General features: G+C 44.2%; 1 protein-coding gene and 1 long non-coding RNA gene across 2 annotated transcripts in view; one reads left to right on the top strand and one right to left on the bottom strand.

Moving 5' to 3' along the window:
• Rnaseh2b (ribonuclease H2 subunit B) overlaps positions 1-14057 on the bottom strand; it is a 39954-nt gene extending 25897 nt beyond the window's left edge. Inside the window, exon 1 of the mRNA XM_029469329.1 lies at positions 13974-14057. Within this exon, the coding sequence (XP_029325189.1) occupies positions 13974-14034 (61 nt within the window). The 5' untranslated portion in view covers positions 14035-14057. The remainder of the gene's footprint in view (positions 1-13973) is intronic.
• Positions 14058-14142: 85 nt separating this feature from the next.
• The window catches only part of LOC110309959, a 37420-nt gene continuing 31945 nt past the window's right edge, over positions 14143-19617 (top strand). Inside the window, exon 1 of the long non-coding RNA XR_002379779.2 lies at positions 14143-14281. This is a non-coding gene — a long non-coding RNA (uncharacterized LOC110309959). The remainder of the gene's footprint in view (positions 14282-19617) is intronic.

The raw sequence follows: 19617 nt of genomic DNA, 5'->3' as shown, positions 1-19617 counted from the left end.
GCGCTCCCGCTACCCCGGCGCTGATCCAGCCGGATGAGGCCTGTGGTCCTACTCAGGCCGGTTTCTGCTTCCCTAACTAATGCCTAGCTCTATTTTTATAACTATCTTTTGCCATATTAAACATAGAGAATCTTCATATAACCCTATTTTTCATTATGTTTGTATCTTTTGTGTCATACTTTAGAAAGTCTTCTTCCTCAAAAACACGTGTATTTTTTATATTTTCTATGGATATGTTAAATTTATATTTAGGCGTTTCAGAATATACCCTGGGTTAAGATACTGTTAATAAATCTAATTTTCAATGAGTTGGTCATCTGTTTCAAAACCCACTGAGTGGAATCTTCAAAGTTACCACTTAAATACACTGTGGTCTGTCTGTAGCCATTCTTCTTTGATCCACTAATGTGCATCTGTCATAGTGTCAGACCTCAGGACTTTATATAATAGAATAACCTTATTCTGCAGAAAGCAAGTACCTGCACTATTTCCTCCACAGGACGTGGCTGTCCAAGTTTTAACTGCATAGATTAAAACATGGAAACCAAGATGGAGGACACCTTCCATAGACTGAGCACCACAGTCAAAACTCAACACAGACACCAAAGAAACCAGGGACTCTAGGCAGCCAAGGCACACAACCCATCTACACAAGAGCACCCCAGGAAGGTGATCCAAGGAGCACACCTCATCTACACAAGAGCACCCCAGGAAGGTGGTCAAAGCTGCACACAGCCCATCTAGGTAAGAGCAGCCAGAGAGGTCTTGGTGAGGAACTGAGCTTCTTCTCCGTGCTCTGTGCATCCCATACACACAGATACTGCGATCGGGTTCAAACACTGGCTTAGCCATAAACAGAACACAACTTTTTCTTGAGCTAACAGCAGTGGGCTCACTGCCCTGGCTTACTTCCTTGAGAGGGTTTCCAGGCCCTGGGGCAGAGGAACGAGGCAAAGCCTGGCTGACTTAGAGCTGACGTGATAGAGCAGAGAGCTCCAAAGACAGGAGGGTGATGGCATCCATGTGGAAGAAGGCTGATAAAAAAGTCCCATCCCAAGTGTGTGCAGCAGGGCCTCTCTGGGAAATCATTGGGAAACTGCGCTTCCCTTCCATATGCACATGAGACTCTCCATGAAAAGCTGAGATCCCAACTCCCATTCATTCTTCATGATCCCAGGGCATGAAATGGTAGAACACTCAACAGGTATTTCCCTGGAAGGAAGCAACAGTTACTCCTAACTGACAGCTGCTAAGATCTTGTCACACTAATTTAAAGGCAACAGCTAAGAGATCCAACTCAGTTTACCAAGTAACGTATTTTTGAAGTCCAAAATAATTAATAATACAAAAATATTCATCACTGCAAAAGGTAGATTCATGCCTGGCACTTAATCAAATATGACTAGATATTAAAAAATGTGGACAAGTATGACCCATGATGAAAGGTGGGGAAAAGGTCAATTATTACAAAAGAGATTTGTATTATAGGGAACCAAATGAAAATGGCATAAAAATATACCTCATGCATAAAATGTTAAAGGGACAGAAAACCTTTAATGATCTAAATCAAAATGCTGGAGAAGAAAAATCCAACAGAAAGAACTCCCGGCAAAAGAAAAATGAACTTGAAGTTTCAGTAACAAAAAACATTTCAAAAGCATAAATAAATAAATAAATAAACAAACTGATCTATGAGCCAGCTTCAGACCTCCTACTATGTGTGAGATGGATGCTTTCAAAAAGAGAAGAAATAAGATGATAAACATATCTATTTGGAAAAGTGCATAAGAAATGTTTCCTAATTGAAGACAACTATAAACTCACACATCCAGGAAACTTGGTGACCCCAAAACACACAAAGAAAAAAAAGAAGAAGCATGTGTGTGTGTGTGTGTGTGTGTGTCTCAGCATCATAGTATGCACAGAGAGGCAAGGCCAAGAACGACAGCTAAGCATGTGAAAACAACACAAGCCAGAAGACAATCCAGAGACATCCATAAAACAAACCACCGTAACTGGGAAGGAACTACCTTTGGAAAGGGAGCGTGGACACACAAGAGCTGAAAGGCATAATCAGGAACACACACACACACACACACACACACCACAAGGAATGCCAAGGGAGATCCTTCTGGCAGAAAGATCACAGAACTAGATGCAGGAATCTAAAAAGGAGAATGTGTGACTAATAAAGGAGGGTTGTTCTTCTTCTTTCAATCTCTTTAAGGACTGCTGACTTCTTAAGTTAAAGTAACTCAGAGTAGTGTTTACATCATATGTTCACAAAAATATACGACATCAGCTGAAGTCCAGAGAGCTGTAAGAATAATACCTTGTGAGTTTCTTGTGCCATTTGTGAAGTGATAAGGTAGATACAACCAATTAAATGTATACAAGAAACCCTATGGCAGTCACTAAAATGATAAAATCCCTAAACTGTCACAAATAAGACAATAAGGAGATGGAACTGAATTGTAAAATAATACTCATTTAACTCAAAAGAAAGAGGGCAAACAGACACAAAGAACATGTATGATAAACGAGAAACAGCAGGACAGCAGATGCAAGCCCAGTTACATCAGTAAACACATCCACATGGCAACGGTCTGAACATCCCAAGGATAAGCAGGAACTCGGACCGAATTCAAAAGCAAGGGGGAAACTGTATGTTGCCCACAGGAACCACACGTAGACATAAAGACCGAAGGAGAATGAAGAGAGGCAGATGCTAACAGACCTTACCAGGGAACTTTAAAAAGTCACTCTATAAAGATTGAAGGGCCACTTAACTAAGGTGTGACACTCCTAAATGCTTCCTCACCAAACACAAGCTACAGAACACGCAAAGCACACAGTTGGGAACGCCTGAACACCTCACCCTGACAGGCACTAATCTGTGTTCAGCTCCCCGAGTCTGTTTTAAGAATGTTACATAAAGAGAGGCGGGCGGGTTCAACTGTCAGAACTGGGTAAGACTCTTTCTGGAATGACCGTCTAGACTGAAATGTAAGTTAGAAAGTTTGGTCCTGTTAGAACTTTCTAAAATATCAAAGTTGCCTCCCATGCCTATGTTTCTTGCCTAGCGAGCTCCACTCAGCTCCCTGTGTCTGAGGCACAGGAGGCAACAGCCTTCCCCACACGACTTCCTCCTCGTGCCTCATGGCAGACGCTTCATCAGGGACTTGAAGCATTTTGACTACTGTATATTTTTATCACGAGAAAACTGTATTGAGTGTTTCTCTTCCAGCTTCCCCATTCCTCCAGAGCCCCAAATAATTAAACATTACAGGGCCAAGTCAACTAAAGAACAGAGCCATTTCTAGAAACTCTCCGGAAGCAACAACAGCGAGCAGCGAGAAGATCTTCAGGACATCTGCAGCCACAGAGCACAACCAGAGAGGCAGTAGGCCACTCCCACAACGCTGACATGCTCTGGGAACAAAGGCAGGCTGCATGAAGATGTCTAGTTTGTGGGGAAAATGATATTTCCTCACGCAACAACTCGCTGCTGGACTGAATCAACATGAAATCAACTCCAAATGGGCTAAAATGTTCAAATATAAAATTACCAGAAGAAAATACCTGTGTTTTGGTCTGATCAAAGACTTTCTGGGATCTAATTCCAAAAGTACAGACAACAAAGGCCAAGATAACAGGTGGCATTACATCACACAAAAGCTTTTCCACAGCAATCAGAGAGCAATCAAAAGAGAAGAGACAAGCAGACGTTAATTGCTGTGCTCCCTAAAGAACTCAGATGCTGCTATAAAAACGAAGTTCTTTTAGATACTGCACACGTTTCAGAAATAAATATATTTCCTCTAAATTTGAAAAAAAAAAAAAAAAGTCAGGCAATGTTTTTTGCCTGACCAAAAATCCTAACAACAAATCCACAATGACAAATGCCAACAGGATCCAGCCTCTTTTTGGCTCCCTTTAGCATCCTAATGGGACAGTATCAACCGCCTAGTTGGCCTTCCATAAATGCCTTCTCATTGACAGATTGCATGCAGGCACAGCAAGATGAGCACCAGCCCTCCAGTCCTGAGCCACTTTGTCCTCAGCTGTTGTAGTTCCACTCACTTTATGCTGCTCTTTCCTGAGCTGGCTCAGGCTGGGAATATCACAAACAAAGCTTTTCCCCAACACAACTCTTATTCCTTGTCTCTAGCCCTGCCCATCAATCCCTCTGGTTCCTCACCTCATAATCATCTAGTCCCCGTTGGCCGGTGAAGGATCCACCTAATGCAACCTGGTACAGCACTGCATTATCCAAAGGAAATGAAGAGCAGTCTGTAAATTCGAGTTCCATATGCAACTTAAAATTTCCTATTAGTCACCTTAAGCATAGGTAAAATAAAATTTAATCACATACATTATTTACTCAAAATACTTTCACTGCACCACACACACATATGAGATATGCCTGCCACAACATTGTCTGTGGCTTTGTATCAGATGGAGACAGCTCCCTGTTCTTAAACTGCTGAGGACTTCGGTCATGAAAGCTGCACTTCCTGTGGCTGACATGATTGTCTGATTTTTACTCTATCAGCAGGGCATATTTCACAATGTGACTCAGTCTTTTCTTTCTGAATAAATCCTACTTGCTCACACATACTTTTCCTTAATGGATTTATTTCTAGTTGTTTAGGAGTCTCGCATTTATGTGCATAGACTATAAACTGACTTTCTCTGTGATGCTCTTGCCTGCTTTGCAGGGTCATACTAGCCCCACAGCCCAAGTATGCCTTCTTTTCCTAGTTTTTGCAGGATCAATTTTATTTTTCAGTGTCTAAGTGGATTCTCCAATGAAGCCATCAGGAACTGGGCTTCTCCTGTGGAAAACAGGCTACCAATTTAGTTTCTTTTCTGTGGTCTATTCAGATCTCTTTCTTGAGATCTGATTTTGTAATTTTTCTATTCGGGAATCTGCCAGTCTCATCTGCAATACCTATGTCATTCCCATAACCCCTTCCCACTTCTGTAAGGTCAGTAGCAATGAAAGGTCCCCCTTTCATTGCCGACCTGCTCTCCCCTTCCCCCCTCGGTCAGTTTGGCTAACAATTTGTTATCTGCTTTCGAAAGGACCCGACTTCTGCTTTGCTGGTGCTTCTGGTGTCTGACTCTGTATTTCTTTTCTGTGCCCATATTTACTTCCTCCCCTCTGCTTTGCTGTGTGGCCAGTGAGCTTCCCTGTGGTGGAAGGTGAGGTTCCTGGACCCAAGGTCTTTCTACTTTAATAATTTCATAATATGCAGCTCTGTATCTTACTGGGTAAGCACTGTCACCTGCATTTCGTAAGCCCATGTTTTATTTTCTTGCCTCAAAGTATTTTTTAGTTTCCCTCATATTTCCCTTTGGCTTCACTTGTAATGGGGCTGTGTTGTTTAATTTCTGTATATTTGTGAACTACCCAAATTTCCTTCTGTAACTGTCTTGCATTTTCACTTCAGTGTTCTTGCAGAATGTATTTGGTATAGTTTTGATCATTTGACATGTTTGTGTTATGATCTGTTAGGTAGGACTGACTTACAGTGCTGGTTAGGTCTTGTTTGGGGGGAAGCTGGGAGACCATCTTGTCTGGTCCCTTAGAAACAGACGTCGCCTGTGTGTTTTCTTATAATTCTATTTCTACTCTATGAGGTCTCACAATTATGCCTTCATGATTCAGTCGGTTTGCTTTAGTTCTCAGAATAAATTCCTAAGCTCTGATTAAAACCTTGGTAGAATAAACTCAGCGTCCTCTAGGGCAGACCCATCAACTGCTTGGCTCACTCTCAGGACATATTTCCTGTTAATGCATATCTTGTGTTTTTAAAATAACTCAACATTATGTTAGATAAAATATAATGAATGTGGCAATTCTGGAAATTAGCCTGTCCTCCCCTAACTCCTAGGAACTGCTGCTGGTTTTATGTCACTTCGGTGACCTTCCTGGACTAACTCTGTCAAGTCTGTATACTCTACTGCTAGTTAAGATTGCTCCGTGCAGCCACCTCAGTGACTAACACTGAGCTCCTGTAGTCTTTGCTAAGGGGCTCTGTGTATATTGGGACAAGCTTTCACTTTGTTTTCCCAGAGCTTATTTGTTTGCCCAGAGCATCAGTCCATCAGAGATGAGAGACAGGGGCCCTCTCAGGCTCTTCCTGGGCTTGCACGGTCTTAAATGTGTATATAGCCTTTAAGTAAATCAGACTTCCCCAGAGCCCCATGTGGACACCTAGTTCCCTACATATTCCCTATAAGGTTCTGTCCAGATTACTGTTTGCCAGACTTATACAGTCCTTGCAGAAGCTATGATGCTTTTGACAAATAAATGACCTAGGAAGTAGCAAGCTCTGAGCACCAAGTCAGGTCAGGTAATAACAGTGTCCTGAAGGTGAATTTTTTCAGGAAGCCACAACACAAATAAGAACAATGCTTTCAGAGCAAGGTTTGGGGTTTTGTTTTGTTTTTTCTTTCTTTTTTTCTTTTTAAGTTTCAAACCACATCTGGTCTGTTCCTTTATTATAAGGCTGCTGGTTTTCACTGTAGACTGGGGAGATGGGAACAGTTTCCAGCTTTCAAGTGAGACTTAGCTGGGAGAGCCTGAAAAGGCTTTGGCTGTCCCACCTGTGCTCCTTCAAGGCTTCCAGGAGGCTGGCTGCCACTGCATGTGGTGGTCTGAGTAGGAAAGGCCCCTATAGACTTCTGTGTTTAAATGCTTGGCCCATAGGGAGTGGCACTATTAGGCCTTGTTGGAGTGGGTGTGGCTTTATTGGAGACGCGTGTCACTGTGTAGGCGGTCTTTGAGGTCGCCAATGCTCAAGCTACACTTGTGTGACAAGCAGTCTCCTTCTGCTGCTTGCCGATCAAGATTTAGAACTCTCAGCTCCTTCCTCAGCACCATGTCTTCCAGCATCCCTGCATGCCACCATGCTGCCCATTGATGGGTTTCTCTGAATATAAATTTCCTGTGAAGCTTCGGAGGCTAAAGGAAAACTAGTCTCCACCAAGACCATAGCAAACAAAAGCTGCAATTTTTTCAGGGCTATCCCTACCAACAGCAATGTTTCTAGGATTGTCCAGCCAGGGAAAAGGAAGCTGGTAAAGAATTCAGGGCCACAGTTGGCTCAGAGCCATCAAGACCAGCAACATGTACAGTCGGAGCTTGAGGTATCTGGGATACAGGACAATTCTGGAAGAGAAGATGGAGCAGATCTGACTAAGGTACCTGATACCAAATAGAGCTGGTCATTAAACAGAACAGAGGGAATTCTCCCCACAACCCCCTCCTCTCTTGTGAAGCTGCAATGCCACCATGCAGGCAGAAGAATGAAAAGCAAAGGCCCTGGGTAAGAGCTTGGGGGGAGGAGGGGTGACAGTCTGTGTCACTGAAATCCTACTACTAGTTAACCAGCTGATCTGACTCTTGAGTCTTGGTTTCCCAATATGTAAGGCAGTGATAATAAAGCTTTATTTAAACTGCTGCCCAAGGTCACTGTGAAGGTCAAATACAGTCTCATGTAAAGGTGTGTTGTGCAAGGTTATCTAGGAGATCAAAAGGTTTTCTATAGCCAATGTAATCCTTGAGAAATAAAGAGATGATTTAAAGCATATAGGTGTAGGTGTATGTAGGTTATGCAAACTCATAGATTTGAGTTTGGTGTCTATAGGGCTTCTGGAACCAACACTGTCCTACTCATCCTGAAGGGCAACTCGACTTCCTTACAAGAGGTCCACTCCTAATAGACACTTCAAAGCAGGACAGGCCACACAGGGTGTTGAGGCTTCTGGTGCCTGTGGTGCAGTGGATGCTTCTGGAGCTCTCTCTACAAGCTCTTCCTTATAGGAGAGCCCACACACTTAAGTCCACCTCTCCCATCTTGAACCACAGTGGCTGTCTCCTGGCTGCTGCTATGGGTGGTGGAAGGTTGGGTCACAAGGACCCTTGGGGGGTGGAGCAGAAGACTGTCTTAAAAATTAACAAGATGGTGGTTTCCTGTAGCTCCAGTTCAGGAAGCAGAAAGGAGTGGAGTTGGTTTAAGAAGTTATTGATGCTCAGAAAGGCAGAAAACCTAGGCTGCCTGTCGCTACAACACCCAAGTGCCATTCATCCTCTCGTGCTCCATTCTGCTGCCCTGCCACAGCATGTGGCCAACCCCACCTAGAAAACTGTGAAGCTGCCAGGAGGCCCTAGAGAAGTTCATGTCAAACGCAGCAGCCACAGTGGAAAACACAAGTTTCCATACAAGGCAGGCTTGGGCCATTCAGACTATCTCCCTGCTCATGCCAAGAGCACAGAGGGAAGTTAGTGTGCAGGGTGCTGGCCTCAAACATTCAACATGTTTTGATGGCTCTCAAATACCATGTCTGAGATGTCTGTGCATCACACCCATCACTATTCTGTGAACTTTCACCGTTCTTGCAGAGATCTGTTTTTTCAATCTATCCATTTTAGAGATAATGCACCTAAAATACATCCTGTCTTCTGGATGAAACACCCCTGGTTTGTTATAACACAATCATGCCTCCTCATCACCAAAGTATAACTTGTAAAAGTCAAAGCTTTTCAGAATCATCTCATTGTACCACCACAATGAGAATGCCAAGCCGGCTTCTAGCTCTTGGGTGAACCAACAGGGCTTTCTGTTCTCACACAACCCCAGTGGCTCTAAGTTTTAGTGTTACTACGGAGAAGGTGTAAAGAATGAAGAGAAGAAAAAGAGGAAAGGAAGAAAACAACGTTTTTCATTTTGTGATCTATACCACAAAAAAAAGCACTGGAAAGAGATCTCCAAATGACTTCATGACAGAATCATGAACAATACATTTTTGTCTTACTTTCCTTTGTAATGCTAAAATGTCTGTACTAGATATATATTATCATTTTTTAATTTTTTTTTTTAAATAGAAAACTTGTAACTGGAAGTTAAGGATAAAAACTGAGACTAAGGAGCTAAAACAACTAAGTTAAATCTAAAATCAATGACGTAGCCAGGCATGGTGGAGCAACAGAGAAAGGGCAACACAAGAACCACCATGAGTTCTGGGCCAGCCTGGGCTATAGTGTGAGCCTTGTCTACTGACTCCCCCACAATAAAATGAAGTAAAATAAAATAAAATAAAATAAAACAATTAAGTGGGAGACCCCCGCTTAATGTCTTAGCAAACATAGGCCCTCATGAGAGTTTGCTCTAGTAGGAGAGAGCTCAGGCACCAGTCAGCTTCGTCATGGGGGGGGCGGGAGGGGGAAGGAGAGACACCATGCAGCTTAGACTTCTACACATGCCCATCCCTTTCAACTTCCACACAAAGGAAGTTCTAAAAACCTTAAAGCAGCAGGCTTCTGACTTTCAGAGCCATCATCAGAAGCTGAGGCCAAGGTCATTAGCTGACAAGCTAATGGCTACTAAGGAAACATGCCTGAATTCCCTGCAGCTCCTGGATTGCTCGACACCTAATTCTTTATACAAAACTGGTAATCACACCCATAGCAGTAGAAAAGGTCCCACTAATAGGAAAGGCCCAATGAGAAGGCTTCCATGGAGAGGTTACCTTGAAGATGGGTTTCAGGAGTTCCACAAGCAGAGAAAGTGGAGACAGGATTGCAGATAGATAAAAAGCCACCAGCATTCAGAGAAAGTAAAGGTGGACTAGTGCATATAACTTGGCCTCGTGGGAAATAAAGTTGAACCTTGAAGCCAGAGTAGAATTGGGCACAAGAGCAAAGACAGTGTTAGGGAAAACAGTGCAGGAAGAAATGGAACTGGGGTGTTCTTTGGTCCTGCTAAAGGTGGACAGAGCATGGGAGTTAACACTAGCCCACCAGACTGGCTCTGCTCTCCCACTGTAGAAATGAGGAAGACAGACTCTGCATGAAGGCAGCAATTTGTCCAAGGCCACAGAGCTGATTAGGCACACAAACCACACACACCTCCCAGGTGTCTTTCATTACAGTCAGGCCTCAGGCAACACTGACTGAGCAGTTGCCTAACATCCCTGGTAAAGCTCTATGGTGTGACAAACCTTTGCTGTCCCCAGGATGCTATTCAAATTCTAAGACCATGGCTTACTTTCCTTTATGAGTTTTTTATTCTGCCCTAGGGGATAAGTCTGTGGGAGCCCTAAGTTGTTCCTTATTGTTCCACATCTCTTGGAATGATTACTAAGAGGACAAGATTACACCAACAGATTACCCACTGCCAACTGACGGATTCCATCCATCACTTCTGAACATGCTCCACCGTCAGAAGCAGATCCAGCAGCCATCTGAGAAAGGTCAGCGGGGCCCCACCAAGAAATGCTGTATAAGGACAAAGCCAGATTCATTCGTGTGGAAAATGTTAAATGTGAGCCATGCTGGACAACCCAGAAATGGCCTGCAGGAAACGATGAGCAATCTTCCAAGAAGCTGAGCAGACGTATTCTCAAGGCCACACATGGAGTGGCCAGGTTCTCTATTACCTGCCAAGGGAAGGGCAGCTTTCAACCTACAGGCTTGTTTCTAAGAGCAAACATGTGTGAATACAAAGGAAGAAAGGCCCACTTCTATTTCTACCCTGAGTTCATGTGCAAACCCTTGGGTAAGAGGAAAAAGTCATTTGTTTCCTAGGGTCCCTGACAAAGCCTAGAGGAGCCCCTCCTTTGCCCTGCATTTCACACTTTTCTTTCTTTCTTGCCTCCAACCCCCAACAATGATAGGTTTCTTGGGTTTTACAAAGCCATTAGTCAGAAATAATGCTAACACAAAGGTCCTCCATCATAAACAGGAAAATTAGCCTTTCCTTCTATAACTGATTCTTTTTTTTTTTTTAATCTTTTTAATGAGAACGTAGTTCTAAAATGGGAATTCTTAGAATAGTTTTAATTCTTGTTTTGTTTTGTATTTAGATGTCATTTGTGGTCATCACGATGCCCCAGACTGAAAAGCTACTGCCCACGGATGGCCAGGATGGCAGGCAGGGACTCCCCAAAGGCTACCTGTCCTTTATCCTCCAAACCAACTGGCCATGACATCTGGGTTGCCTATGGAAATGACAAACAAGAAAGCTTCCTTTGGAGCTCTGCAGTTCCCAGAGGAAACTCAACAGAACTGAGGACTGGCTCTGAAGCCCAGTTTGATCTGGAAACTTCTTCACTCAAGGGTGGGAGGATGGGGTGGAGCTGGGAGTGGGTGGTGCTGATTAAGGACATTTTTACTCAAGCTATGTGGACCTATATACAAGAGTCCTACATGATTTTCATCCCCTCCCACCTAGGGTTTTCAATCTACACATTTCCTGGGAGGTGAATCCTGTTAACAGTCCTCCCCAACAGCCGCAGGCAGTCTCCTGCCTACTCTAGTGAGCTGATGTGCTCCTGACTAACTCTCACAACTGGCCCAGCTCAGTAGAACACACAAGTGTACAACAGATTGACAAAAGAAAACCAGTATTAAGAATATGGCTTTCTGGAACCTTATAACATGTTCCCAAAGTAACTGGTCTTAGAGTAATTAAACAGCAGTGAAGCATTCCCAAATTACATCAGAGGAGCAGTATGCTCATTCCAGATGCAAAGACCCATTCACCTTGCTGCAACACCCCAACTGGAAAAGGAATCCAACACAGTCCACTCTCTGAGTTCCAGCTTTCCTCTGTCTAGGAGGCTTCAACTTAGCAAAACAAAACTGAGAAGTACCCTGTAATCAACTTTAAGATGTAACCTGCGGGACATACCAGAGGCAACTTGAATGTAAATTAATGTCAAGACAAAGTTAGCTACCTGTGCCCTGAATGTATACAATCCTCTGCTCACTTTCAGAACAGTGAACCCTCAAACAGTCAAACCTCAGGTGCCGTTACCCAGGACCCCAGCTCCCCAGGCTGGTCCTCACTACAGCAGTTCTGGGAGGTATTAGACCAGCCAGCCCAGCAGCAACGGTGCTTGAGCCTTTTACTAGAAGAGCAAGCACATTCTTGGGTCTTAGCCCAGGACAGACTAGCTCAGAATCTTCACAAATGAAGTCTTACTCCCAGGAGGCTGGTGCCCTTACATTGGAGGGCAGACCCCATAGCTGCTATCAAACGTGTTTGGACCCTTAGAGCCTGCAGGTGGCACTAAAGGCCACCTGGAAGAGCAGAAGTCGGGAAGCCCAAGTTTTAAGTTTTAGAACCCTCAACCACTAACAGCCTAATGAGTAGGTGAGAGAGCACCTTGCCTGAAGGGTAAAAAAAACGGTGAGAGGACAGACACCTCAGCTTTGAACAGAAACCAGGTGGCAGTGTGTCTCACCCCTCCCTCCCAGGAGATTTACTACGCCTTTCTCTTTGAGGGATGCATTCAATATTGAGTCTTTTCAGTTTTGTGCTTGATATGATTATGACACACTTTAAGAAGGAAATTAATGTCAGTGAAACAGCCAACAAAACAAAACACCCTCAAATTATTGCAAACTACTATGTAGTATTAATATGTTTGACTGCAAAAAGAATGATTAGGGCTCCTATATAAAAATCAAATTATACTGATGTAACAGAAGAGTGAAAGGAGGCTCTCCCCTCTTCCAGCTAAAATAAGGTGTTCAGCTAGCCTTCTGATGGCTCACCAACACCAGGAATTCTCACTAGCTGCTTTACCAAACACTATCAGTGAGGTTATGGCTTAACTGGAACTCATCATACGCAGCTGGAGTCAGGACGAATCCGTATCAACCACTTCGGAAAACCATTTTGCAGAACTAAAGCTAACCCAACAAGCACCCAAAAGCAGCTTCCACTCCAGGATACAGACACTCCGAAGAAATGAATGCCAATGTCCACCAACAGCCTCAGAAGAATGCTGCCAGAGGTGTAACTCCTACGAGGTGCAAACCAGGAACCCCTAATGCCATCCATCCTCCGGAGAGTAGTAGTATAGATATGCATACAGAAAACCAGAAGCGATTTTAAAAAATCAACCAACAAAACCCATGGTACAGCCATGGATGGATCTGGCAGACATGGTACGGAGGGAAGGAAGACAGAGACAAAAGTCACAGGGGTCCAAGCAGGCAAAACTAATTTGGTGACAGAAAGCCTGGGGTTCTCCAGAAGACCGGTGTATGAGCACTCTCCTTGGTCAGCATACAGGGTTCAGTTGAGTGAGCTGCACACCCAAAATCCATACACTTGACTGTGTTTAACTTTTTACACAGGATACATTTACTATGTATCCAAAGTAAGTGTCAGGTCGTTACATCAAGATTATAAAAATCTTCATCACTGGATATCTGTACCCTGGTGAAGTGTATTTGCTGTAAAAATGCTCTGCATTTGCTGAACTAAAACTTAAAATTAAAGTGACTGGGAAGTTTCCTTCTTCACGCGTATTCTAACATCAAATGTATCATCTGTAAAATGACAGAGTGTTTCTGGCTTGCATTCCCTGACCCAAATTTATTTCACTTGCCCTCCTATGGCAACGGCTGTCGCATGCCCCCACATGCTCTGATAGCTGGTCATCTTCTACAGGGACACTGAATGGCCTGGTTCTGGGATTTTTGACTGTCACCATGTCCTGGAATTGCTTCAAACCACGCTCACATAAACCCCATCCAGGCTCCCTTATGCCTGGCCTCCCAGGCCTTTCCAGAGCAGCAGAGCGGCTCAGCATGGGACTACTGCGACCTCTGGTTTGGAGCTGGTAAGATTGTACACGCTGAGCTACAGAGACCCAGTAACTCCCGGGGGACAGCAGAGTCCCGGGATCCCTGCCGCCCGCCGCAGGCCGAGTGGCTGGACCCGCCCTAGGGAATCCGCGCAAACGCTCCCGTCGCTTCCGGGTTTGTAGTTTTCCCGCGTGCTGTGACACGTGACCAGGATGCGTTGCAAAGCGCGGGGCACCGAATCCGGGTCCGCGCTCGCCAGGACCACGCGGACCGGTGCTGGCCTGGGCAAAAAACCCGCGCTGCCGCTGCCGCCGCCGCCGCCGTCACGAGCGACCTCGGCCCTCGCGCCGCCCGCGTTTACCTGGAAGTACGAACACTAGCTGCCTGGCCGCCAACTCCCCACGGTCCCGGCCTCCCGCCATGGTCGCGCCCTGCCGGAAGTGGCGCCGAGGGGCCCGCCAACCGGGGCCACCAGCCTGCCTCTATTTCCGGGCCCGCCCGCTCGGCTTCCTTTTTGAAATCTGCGCGGGCCCTGCTGTCAGTGGAGGGTGTGGCGCTCTTCGGTTTTCTCACTCTACGGGCGCTGTTCGTGCGTGTATTTCACACATTGAGGTTCCTAATGCGGGCGAGCAGCCTTCAAATCGGCTGTGGGCCAATTTGATAGTTAAGGTAATTTTTTAAAGATATAACCCAAATTATGTTTATAACTTGGGGTTCAACATACGAATTTGTTATTTGGGATAAATTTTATAGTAGTAACGAGACTTAGTTTGGGCGTGGTTTGGTTTTGACACAAGGTCCACCACCCAGCGGAGACTGACCTTCAAAGCATGCCGCCCTGGCTGGCTTTGAATACTGGATCAGGAAACTCCCAAGTGCTGGAATGGTTGTGAGCAAAAAGTGGTTGTCTTATTTTTGTCTTGTTGCCTAGGGCTCACCTCCGGACTACTATAGAAAAAACAATTAAGCCCTGACTAGGGAAGTGGAGGGGGGATTCTCCTCTCAAAGGGCCAGCTGCCTATCAGGAAGCTTGTTCTGAACTGTTCTTTCTGGGCAGACTATGCCCTTATGTCCTTTGTTATCCAGTCTAGTGGCACTTTGTATTTTGTTTTTGTAGAGGGAGCAATGTGAGACACAGGCAACATAAATGTGGAGGTCTGAGTTATAAAGGTGGCCAAAGCTTTTGAGAAATGACATAGAGCAGCCAGAAGTTGGTCTGGATCTTAAGACATAGGCTGAGATTCCCTCCTGAGGCATGAAGCCCTTAAAAATACCCACCTCTGAACAACAATATGAACTAGCCAGTACCCCCAGAGCTCATGTCTCTAGCTGCATATATAGCAGAAGATGGCCTAGTCGGCCATCATTGGGAAGAGAGGCCCCTTGGTCTTGCAAACTTTATATGCCTCAGTACTGGGGAACACTAGGGCCAAGAAGTGGGAGTGGGTGGGTAGGGAAGTGTAGGGGGGGAGGGTATGGGGGACTTTTGGGATAGCATTTGAAATGTAAATGAAGAAAATACCTAATTAAAAAAAATATATATATATAAAACCACCTCTGACCAGACCATTGTAAGACCACAAAAAAATGAGGCCACGCAGGGACATTTCATGATTCTCTCAGACAAAAGCAAGATCAGTGTCATTTGTGCAGCAGCTGTCCCAGCACTTGGCCAAAGTGAGAACTGCTTTACCCAGTACAGCTCTATTCTTGTGCTAGTCTCCTCTGGCTGTGGATAAGAGTCATGAAGATGAGTCAGGATACAAAGATAGAAGAGGACTCTGGAAGTGAAGGGGTCCCCCTAGGACTGGCTTTGCTTTTCATGCTGGCTGAGAGTTAAGAATTTTGACTCAATTGGATCATCAAGGTGGCTCAGTACGCAGAGGATTAACAGGATTCACATGCCCAGCCACAAGAGAAATCACTGCACACTGAGGGATTAATAATGGAAATGGTTTTTAATGATAGTGTGTGGATGTGGATGTGTGTGTGTGTGTGGCTAATGCTCAGGAGGCCTTATATAGAAGATGTTGTTAGCTTACGTTTTTTAGGCTTATGCATTTCACATAGGCTATCATCCATAAATCTTTCAGGCTCTAGCCCCAGGTTACACTTTGGAAAGTTTAAACAGACACAAGAGACTGCAGGTCTGGTCCCTTGCTTGGGCAAATGGGAGATTTACTCAGCAACGATATTGCCTGAACTGTTTAAGTACACTAGTGTTCCTTTTGTTCTTGTCCACCTGGCAGATGAGAGAACAGAGAACTTAAGGACAGACCAGGACTTAATGCTGGTTGTGACCCTGTGCTACTCCCTTGAGCCACCCCTCAGAGGCATGTTCTTTGATATGGAGATACACCTAATGGCTAGTTGTAAACCTTGTTATGGGACTAGAGCTTAACTGGAAATCAGTCTTGGTGACCAAGTATTAGCAGAAACGTTCTCAGTAATCCTAAACGTCAACTGTGGTACAGAATTTTCTTTCCCAGTTCCTAACAAGCCTCGTTAGGGCACTTCTCTCCCAGTCATGCAGGCAGAGTTCCTTTAGCTAAATTCTACTCTGTGTAACTTGGTGTTTCCTAAGCCAGTTTATTATTAATACATCATAGCATCAATTTTATTACTTTGAGCTTCTCCTGAGTTCAATAACCACCCAAATGATGGAGCAGAAATGAGCTGACTCCTGAAACTTGCCCTTTGACCCCCACAATGTGCTGTGGCATGGGCACATGCTAAAGGCCAGTGAACTTTAATACTTTTAATACTTTTGGCCAGCATTTTGCTCAATGACAAAACTAGGAAATGGCATTTAATGTGAAAATGGTAAAACTTCTGCAAGTAATGGGTCAGTCTCTTGTTGAGAGTCCCGTGACTCCTATTGATGAGTAAAGACCCACATCCCTTATCTCTCTTCACTGGTTCATCAAATACCTCTCATGTAATTCATGTAGTAAGAGAATGATTTTTCACACATTTGTGGTTTGTGTGTGTGTTCATGTGAGAGTACATATGTGTACAGGTGTGCATGTACTTATGCGTGTTTACAGGTAGAGACCCAAAGTTGGCATCAGGTATATTCCTCAGCTGCTCTGCAGTCTATTTACTTGGTAAGCTCTTACTGAGCCCAAGACTCACTGACTCCAGCTACTCTAGCGGGACAGCTTGCTCTGAGGAGCCCTTTTCTTTGCCTCCAGAGTGCTGACATTACAGGTGGCTGCTGCGAACGCTTAGCTTTCTACATGTGTTCTGAGAATCAGAACTCTGGTCCTCATACTTGTATGATAAGCCATTTATCCATTGTGCCATCTCCCTGCATAAAGCTTATTTTTTAAACACTTGTGATTTTTCTACTTTAAGCATAAAAAACAATACGTGTTTGTTGTAGTTGTTTTAGAATTTCTCAAATTTCTAGCCAAAGCAAATCAAATGCTTACTTCTTATTATGATTATATCCAGGCTCTATTTGTTACAAATGAAATTTATGCTGTTTTGGAGCTGTGAAGATTTTAAAAGGATACACTATTTAAATTGTGAAAGGTTGCCCCTGTATTTATGACCGAAATGTTAGTTCCTAAACTTTAACAATGATCAACTAAGTTGTCTAAAAAGTAACTAGACGGTGCTGAAGAGCTGGTTAGTTGGTAACTGAGGGTCTGGATCCAGTCCCCAGCAGAAATGGAAAAGCCAAGTGCAGTGGTAGCACCTTCATCCAGAGCTGAGGGCGGAGCCAAGTTAGGAGGTGCGCTGGGGCTGGCTCTCTCTCACAGTGAGCTCCATCCAGGTTCACTGAGAGACCCAGCAGAGACTGAGGAAGAAGACACCTGACAGTGACCTTTGGACTCCACATGTGTACATGTAACCTTGCACATGCATGCCCCAGGCTCGTCCAACACACACACACACACACACACACACACACAGAGGGGACTTTCTAGACAGGAACTCTGTGTACATGTTTCTGTCTTAAAATGTCATGAGATTTCAAGAAGCATGCGGAGGCTTGAGAGTTAAGGAACTAAACTAAAAGGGAACTGACAACCTTACTGTTGAATATATGTCCAAAATGCTCAGCCTGTTAACTACAGGGTTACAGAAAGGAAGTAAGGCATGGCATAAGCTTTAGAATAAGAGACAAAACATTAATTTCAGGTTTACTTAGAATTCTAAAGGTATGCAAAATGCCCCACAGGCTGAAACAGACTGAAAGAGTTAGTCCAGTTAGTCCTCACTGAATTCTTGTGAAAACTTTGTTTGCCTGCTATATGTATGACATCACTCCAGGTGAAATTGCTTTTTTAAAAAAAATATATATATTTTGTTATCAGATATGTGTTCTACGATCCAACACAAACGACATTCCTAGAGTAGCTGCTGTACAGGACCCCAGACCTTATTAGCAAACCGATGCCATAATGTAATTCAGGTGAAACTCGGCACATCCTAGCACCAGTCAGAAGGAAAACAAAGACCTAATCCATCCAAGACCTTAGTTCTGAGAAAGGCTCTAAATGCACTAACCTTGCCTTTTGGCTTTTGTAGTTCTGCTTCTAGCTAAATGTCCTTGCTAACTGAGGTTTGTCAACCCAAGATGTGGTTTTGTTATTAAAAGCTCACTCTGAGAAACCTCACTGTTACACTGGGATCCCAAACACCCAGTATAATTGCCAGTTGGCTAATGAAGACTTTTCTTAACCCCTATGCCGGAGTGGTCTTCTCTTGTGGATGGATACCGCCCAGCAGTAACCATGCACAGCATGAACAGGATTCCTACCATTTGCTCTAGAAATAATTTCTCTACTAAGAATCTTATCCAAACCCTGCAGCTGCTCCATGTGTGCCCATTACAACAGTCCAGCCTGGGATTTCTGGATCACAGTGCGAAACCTGAGACTGTTATTTACTGGGGGGGAAAAATGCTACTAGCGTGTGGTTCAACCTTAGCATATACCTTTTATCCAAGACCTTCCTTCTTGAATATTGTAAACAGGATTAAATAAAGTCAACCATAGGTCAAGAGGCAGAGCAAACACCCAGTTGACAGGAAGTGAAATAGGATTATTAAGGGAAAAAAAATCATGGAGAGTAAGAGGGAGTCAGAAGGATTGACAGAGAAACGCACAGAGAGTAGAAGGAGGGGAGGGGACATTTGGTTTGAAGGAAGGGCTTTTGAGACTGCATGAGAGGGGCATTCATTCATTCTGGCACAGCTGAGGATGAAGGTCAGCTGGGTGCTTTCTCTGCCTTTCAGAGCTAGCAGGTTTTTACTCCAGCATCTGGCTCCCAAGTCTTCAGTGGTAAAATTAAATGATTGAGATTTTGTTAAAAAGCAAAAACAAACAAATGAACGAACAAAAACAGAAGGACACAAAGGCAGGACAGATAACACAAGGTCTAATCCTGTTGGAAATTTCCAGACAGGAAATAAATGAGATGTCCCAAGCAGATAATTGCCCCCGACCCCCAGCCCAGCAGCAGAGCCAGCTCTATAGTTAGCTTTATTCCCCAAACTGAGTGGCCTCCAGGGAAAAAAGGATCAGGGACGGGTACATGGATCTTACTTTTTCTCCCTGATTTTATGTTGTAAACCAGCCAAGCCCGAGATATATCTTCTGACCTCCCTTACCACTTCATCTTCCACGTTGGATAAGTAGGTTCAGCAGATGCATATATATTTTGCCCAGATTAGCAATAGTAAACCTGTAAATTATAACCAGTGGCTCATTTTTAAACATCAGTTCATTCCTCCAGGATGGACTGCCAGGAGCTAAGTACAGCTCTTTATCCAGTTTTGTAGAGCCAGATAAAGAATGGACCCTAGGAAATGCAAATCAAAACAACCCTGAGATTCCACCTCACACCAGTCAGAATGGCTAAGATCAAAAATTCAGGTGACAGCAGATGCTGGAGAGGATGTGGAGAAAGAGGAACACTCCTCCATTGTTGGTGGGATTGCAAGCTTGTACAACCACTCTGGAAATCAGTCTGGCGGTTCCTCAGAAAATTGG

The sequence above is a fragment of the Mus caroli genome, chromosome 14, assembly GCF_900094665.2.
Source record: "Mus caroli chromosome 14, CAROLI_EIJ_v1.1, whole genome shotgun sequence".
In the NCBI taxonomy this organism is placed as follows: Eukaryota; Metazoa; Chordata; class Mammalia; order Rodentia; family Muridae; genus Mus; species Mus caroli.
Note: the sequence above shows the minus strand (reverse complement) of the source record. Positions and strands in the feature narration are given on the sequence as shown.